The following is a 6,637-nucleotide window of genomic DNA, read 5'->3' as shown; positions in this document are numbered from 1 at the left end:
TGCGCTAGGGCGACTCCTGCAGGCTTAGAAGGTGCAAGCCCAAGCTTTAGAAGACAGCCCCGTTTATGTCTCACCTTGTGTGTCACAAGCTATCCCATCGAATCCTGCTTAACTCTTAATAAGTGAAGTGAGGAAACTATAGCTCAGAAATATAAAAGGGCTTGGATGTGGTCTACCATGAAAGACGCTCTAAAAAAAACCTCACTCCTAGCAACGGGAATCTGGCAGTAGGGAAATCGGAAGTTCAAGGTCTTAGACTACATACCAAGCAAGTTAAACTGAGCACAAGCTACGTGAGACAGTGCTTCAAAAAAAATAAATAAAGTTAAAATGGACTTGGCATAGTGACACACGCCTTTAATTCCAGCCCTTGGGAGAGAGAGGCAGGTTGATCTTTGTAAATTTGAAGCCAGCCTGGTCTACATAGCAAGTTAAAGGCTAGCTAGGGCTAGCTAGTAAGACCTTGTCTGAAACACAGTCCCAAGACCCAGTGCTAGAATATCCCAGTCATGGTCATTATTCCTGAATTCTTATATAATGAATCTGGCATAATTCTCAAGATGTCTAATCATAGAATATCACAAATCCTCAATTGTCTTTCATCTCCTCTGTAGACTACTAACTGTGAATAATTTTTTTTTTTTTACTAGTTAACAATACTCTTGGCTTTGCTTCAAGTTTTTTTTTAAATGCTATCTTTTAGGGAGTCAACATTTGACAGCAGAACAATTGGCTGTAACTTCTTTCCTTCATTGGAGAAAGTAGTGGGGGAGAGACTGGATGTGAAAAGGTAAAGAAGAAATGTCGAACAGGAGAAGTAGTGGGGAAGAGAAAGAAATGTTTGTGTTTATCAGAGGTAAATTAAGATATGGCCTGGACCTGAGGGCTCTTGCTGTCCTCTACGGAAGGAGGCTAACTTTACAAGCATTGATAAATACAAGGAAAAGTGGTATGGCGGGAAAAGCAATCACCAAAGTGGGTTCCAGGTGTAAAGGATAGTGATTCTGGCTCTGCCAAAAAACTTAGCAGCATAAATTACAGGATCCAACAAGGGCATACAATCTGCCATTTTGAATGTAAATTGGAAAAAGGAAAATGGGAGGGAAGTGCAGGCAATACTGGAAATCATACAAGGACAAGCAGTATGAGTTTTCACAGGACAGTAGAGTTGAAAACTGGGCCAGTAAGCTTTAATCCCCACTACATGAAATTCTCTAATGTGACCAGTTGCAAAAGGAGAAGATAGCACCAGATGTAAATGCATATAGTGGCTTTCTTTTCTTGCTGGAATACCAGGTGGGAGGATGCTGCAAAGATAGGGAATGCAAATTTTAACAGAGAATTGAACAATTCACAACAAAAGAGGATTAAAAAAAGTGGGCTGGATGATAACACTGAGCTTGCTAAAGACCAGGCCAGCCCCTGGCGGTGGCATATGTCTATAACCCTAGCACTGAGAGGTCTAAGGGAGGAAGAGCTAGAATTCAGGGCCAGTCTGGTCTGCACAAGGCTGTCTGGAAAATAAAGAGGAGGCTGGCCTGGTGTAGAGAGAAGGGGCTACCAGAGATGCCAGGGTTTTCCAATAGCCCATTCAGGGTGTCATCTGATATTTAGAGGAGAGTGCAGCAGCACACTCACATAAGCAGACACAGAAGTGTTTCCAAAAATACTGGATGACAAACAGCACAGACTAAATCTAACAAAATGAGAAACTGAACATGAGCTCTTACAGTCCTATAGTAGAGTTTAACAAAAAACAATCCATGGGCTAGAGATACCACTCAGCTAACAGTGCTGGGGCAGGGATGCATTCCTAGCATCCCACAAACCGGCCATGGAGGCAGAAACCTGTGATCCCAACACTTGGGATGCTAAGGCAGGGGGATAATGAGTTCAAAAGCAGCCTGGGCTGCATAGTGAGATACTGTCTCAAAAACAAAACCAGGGCCGGAGCTGTAACTCAGTGGGAGAACATCTGACTAGCAAACACAATGTTCTAGGGTCATTCTAGGATCTACAGTGAGTGCAAGTGCAAGGCCAGCCTGGGCTACAGAAGATCATATCCTATCACAAACTAACCCAACGGGATAGAATTATTTGAAAATGATTCCAATTATAATGTAAAAGGTGTAACTATATTAGCTATTACTGGAAAGCTGGTCAAAAGACATCAAAATTAGGTTCATAAAATTGGGCATAGCTTAGGGGAAAACTTGAGCCCTTTCTAAGGCATACATTACAAATAGATAATAGTATGTCCAACAGTGACTGAGCTCATTAGAGGATATGATCTGCTATAGCGTGAAGGAGCTGAGGCTCATTAACACGAGGCAAAAATGATGTGGAAGGACAGGAGGAGGAAATGGGAGACACTGTAAAACAACTAAAGCAACAAGCAAGATGACTTGCTGGGTAAAGGCACTCGCTGCCTTACCTGACAAACTGAGTTCGACCCCTAGGATGCACATAGTGCAAGGAAAAAACTAACTTCTGCACGTTGTTTTCTCTGGCCCAAATACACAATAAATCAATACAAGTAATGAGTAAACAAAGCAAGTAAACATCCAGCAAAATGAGAATTTGATCAGAGAATAGAATATGAGAGTACTAATACAACCTCATAATTGACCTTTAGAAGAGGAATCCTTTAACAAATGGCAAACATTTATTTGTTGGGTGAGAGCCTTAGGTGAACAGCTTGAGAAATTGAGTTCTAGAGTGAACACTGGCACTAGGCAAAAATACTGAAAAGCAAATGTCTCATATAGTATTTGTGGCAACATAACGTTAAGTAATGTTTAAAGGCTGCTAATTTTTTCTTCTGATCTATGTTCTTTGACTATAAGGAAAATTGAAGGCACAACATATTTGGCCTCATGGAAAAATTCTATCTAATTTTCACATTTCTGAAAATGCATTTGCTTTATAAATTATTGTAACATTTTGAAGAGTTTATATCGCAAAAGTCATTTTAACTCTCATATCCTGTCTCTTAAGAGTTTAGAAGAATAGTTAACATTTTATATCTTCTAAGAAATTCTATTTTAAGAGTACAAACAAAAAAGTTGAGTCTCTTCTAGTCATATGGCTGCACAGTTGGGGCCTCTGATCAGCTTGTAGTATTTGTGAGCAAGGTCTACAGCCTTTCGTCCTTGTTGAAAGGGGAAAGACCACAAAATTGAATTCCAATGATTTCCCATTTTTTTAACTCCATGGAAAAGATAATTTACTTCTTCTTTGGTAAAGTTTTTACGAATTCTTCGTTTTCCTGTAATGAATGGAAATTGTAGAATATATTAATACTTGCTGAAATAAGAAATCCCGAAACTCAAATAAATGTGTAACTTATTCCCTAGATATAAACTACAGAATAAGACAGTTCAATGCCAGAGACACTTTTCAAATGGACATTTACTTCAGTTTAATAAATCACTAAGTGAGGTGCTACCACTGTAATTTCTTTAATATTATAATTTAATCATTGAAACACTATCCACATCTATCAATCAAAAAACAAGTTTATAAACATTAGATTTTAATGCAGCATTGCTGTGAGGATGGTTAACAAACATCTTAACTATCTTACAGATACAGTCTTCTCAAAGTCTCCATAACTTCACAGAACAGAGAATAACATTTGTTATTTTGAATACCAGTTTTCATTGTTTTTAATAACAGTCTTTTGAAGTTCACTTAAAAAATAAAACAGATGTACTGTCTATAAGAGGTGCTCAGCTTATCAAAACATGAAAGCAAAACGGGTTACATAATGGAAAAAGAAGTCTGTAGGTTTTCTTTTCTCTTCACTTTTTTTCTTCTGAGACAGGCTTTTCCTATGTAGCATGGGCTTGCCTCAAACTCACTATGTAGTCCATGCTCGCCTGGAACTCGGAATCTTCTCGCCTTAGCCTCTGGAATGCTGGTATTATGGGCATGTTCCCCCAAACCCGGAAGTTTTTGACTATCTGGTTTTTGATGAATAGCTTCTATAACAGAAAGAATACACAGCCGGTAAACAGTTATTTCAGTTATCTCCTGGTGACTATTATAAAGAAGTAGTTTTATTATTACTGTGTGTGCGTGTGATATGTATGGACATGCTCATGCCATGGCATGTATGTGGAGAACAGAGAACAACTTTGTGGAGTCAGTTCTCTTCTTCCACTTTGATACGGGTTCTGAGGATAAAACTCTGGTCATCAAGCTTAGCTGCAAGCACTTCTACTGCTGGTCTGTCTTTCCAGTCCCAGGAATGGTTTCCTCCCACTTTGGAGTTCACTAATAACTTGTGTGGCATTGTAGACAGATGCCAGAGAGACACGTTTCAGCATTTCTGCTTGAGGATGCTACTTACTATTTAAGAGATGGATGTATAAAATTTGACACTTGCAAGCAAACAGTGCTGGCCATTTGTCTACCTTCCTAAGGTAAATGCGATGATTTAAAACAAAAGAGAACATCTTCCCAGCAGAAGCTGAGAGGTCAGTGTTATTATTAGTAGTTAGTATTTAAAATGCAAGCTCCATGAAGGATGAGACTTTTGAGTAGCTTAGTTACCACTGTATTGTCCAGGTTCAGAACAGTATCTCAGATACAGTAGGCAATCACCAGTACTTATTAAGAGAATAATTGATAAAACTATCTCAAAACTTGTATATGAAGTTACACCTTAGTTTTGGGAATGCTGGAAAACTGTTGTTATCCAAAGTTTCTTTGAAGTTTCATTTGATAAATGACTTGATCTCCCTGTAATCAGGACTAGGAAGGTTATAACTTTTAGGATACTAAGACCTTAAAAGTTGTTCACATAAAGCCCCCCCATTTCCACCAATAGTACCATTTTCCTGACTTACAAATTCTACAGCAGAGGACTGGGTAGTTTTGAAAAAGATTCTGCACTTCAAGGCTTCACTACATGGCCTTTTGAGTACAATTTTAAAAAAAAAATTATTATTATTATTATTATTATTATGGCTTCTAAAAAGTCTTGCTATATAGTCACACTTGCCTCAAACTTCTGAGCCTTCTGCCTTAGTTCTGGGATTAGAGACATGAGTCACAGTGCTATTCTTAATAACCACTGTGTGTTACAGATGGAAATGAGAAAGAGGGCTTAATTCTAGAAATTTTTACTTGTCAAATTCTCTCAACACAGGAAGTCATCCTAGAAAGAGCTTTGGAGGAGTCATCAGTACTTACATGGTATTCCTCAAAATGATAGGCTCAAGTCTATGTATAAACTACAGTTAAATGAATGGTAGTGAGACACCTAATATGAAAGGGAAACTAATCAAGAGGGGAAAAAATGATCACATACTAAATATTCATAGTTTGACTTAAAAGAGAGATTAAACTGGACAATGGTGGTGCACACCTTTAATCCCAGAACTTGGGAGGCAGAGGCAGGGCAGATCTCTGTGAGTTCAAGGCCAGCCTGGTCTACAGAGTGAGTTCTAGGACAACTAGGGCAACACAGAGAAACCCTGCCCACCGCCCCCCCCCCCCGCAAAAAAACCCAAAAAAACTAAACAAAACAAAAAGCAAAAAAAAGAGAGATTAAGAGTCAAATTAATACTTCTTCAAAATATTCTTGTAAATTCTAACAAAGCCGGCAAGTTATTAACTGCTTATTTTCAATTAACTAAGTCTAACCTACTAAAATAAGTATTTGGTATTTGAAGTCAATGTCACATAACAGTATTTAAGATCACTCTGCATAATTAGTATATAACCATAATTATGTCCATTTGCATGAGGCTTGCTGATTATTTTTCAATATAAATTAATTATAGACTAATTTTTAGTTATTTATTTACATTGAAGATACTACTGAAAAAAATCTATTGATAATTTGATGTCAAGTCCTTGCCAAGAATATTTTTCTTTTTTTTTGTTTTTAAATATTTATTTATTTATTTATTTATTATGTATACAATATTCTGTGTGTATGCCTGAAGGCCAGAAGAGGGCGCCAGACCTCTTTACAGATGGTTGTGAGTCATCATGTGGTTGCTGGGAATTGAACTCAGGACCTTTGGAAGAGCAGGCAATGCTCTTAACCACTGAGCCATCTCTCCAGCCCTTTTTTTTTTTTTTTGAGACAAAGTTTCTCTGTAAAAGCTCTAGCTGTCCTGAAACTTATTTTGTAGCCTCAAACTCACAGAGACCCACCTGCTTCTACCCCCTGAGTGCTGAGATAAAAGGCATGCACCACCATACTGAACTAAGAACAAAATTTCTAAGTGCAACATGTCTGTATGGGACACAGTTTCCATTTTGTAATAGCTACTACAGAAACTATTATTTGGAAAAATTGGTATTCCTTGCCAGGAACAGAGCTTTATTCCTGTTATCTCAGCATTTGGGAGACTGAGCTACTCAGTATCTAAAAGAGTGGCACTGTACTTAATTTTAACTGACAAAAACAACCTTTTTGTTGGTTTTATATTTTACTTTTTAGTATCTAAAAGAGTGGCACTGTACTTAATTTTAACTGACAAAAACAACCTTTCTGTTGGTTTTATATTTTACTTTTTAGTATCTAAAAGAGTGGCACTGTACTTAATTTTAACTGACAAAAACAACCTTTTTGTTGGTTTTACATTTTACTTTTTGAGACAGGATCTGGCTGTGTGTG

At 37.7% G+C, this 6,637-nt stretch overlaps 1 protein-coding gene across 1 annotated transcript in view; it reads right to left on the bottom strand.

Annotated features, from left to right (window-relative positions):
* Window positions 1–3,080: 3,080 nt before the first annotated feature.
* Window positions 3,081–6,637, bottom strand: part of Terb1 (telomere repeat binding bouquet formation protein 1) — a 42,192-nt gene continuing 38,635 nt past the window's right edge. The window contains exons 15-16 of the mRNA XM_041650734.1: window positions 3,864–3,986; window positions 3,081–3,268 (exon numbers count right to left, since the gene is read on the bottom strand). Of these exons, the coding sequence (XP_041506668.1) occupies window positions 3,081–3,268; window positions 3,864–3,986 (311 nt within the window). The remainder of the gene's footprint in view (window positions 3,269–3,863; window positions 3,987–6,637) is intronic.

Source organism: Microtus oregoni, unplaced genomic scaffold (assembly GCF_018167655.1).
Source record: "Microtus oregoni isolate MIOR12 unplaced genomic scaffold, Mior012 000004F_ref0000308, whole genome shotgun sequence".
NCBI lineage: Eukaryota > Metazoa > Chordata > Mammalia > Rodentia > Cricetidae > Microtus > Microtus oregoni.
Note: the sequence above shows the minus strand (reverse complement) of the source record. Positions and strands in the feature narration are given on the sequence as shown.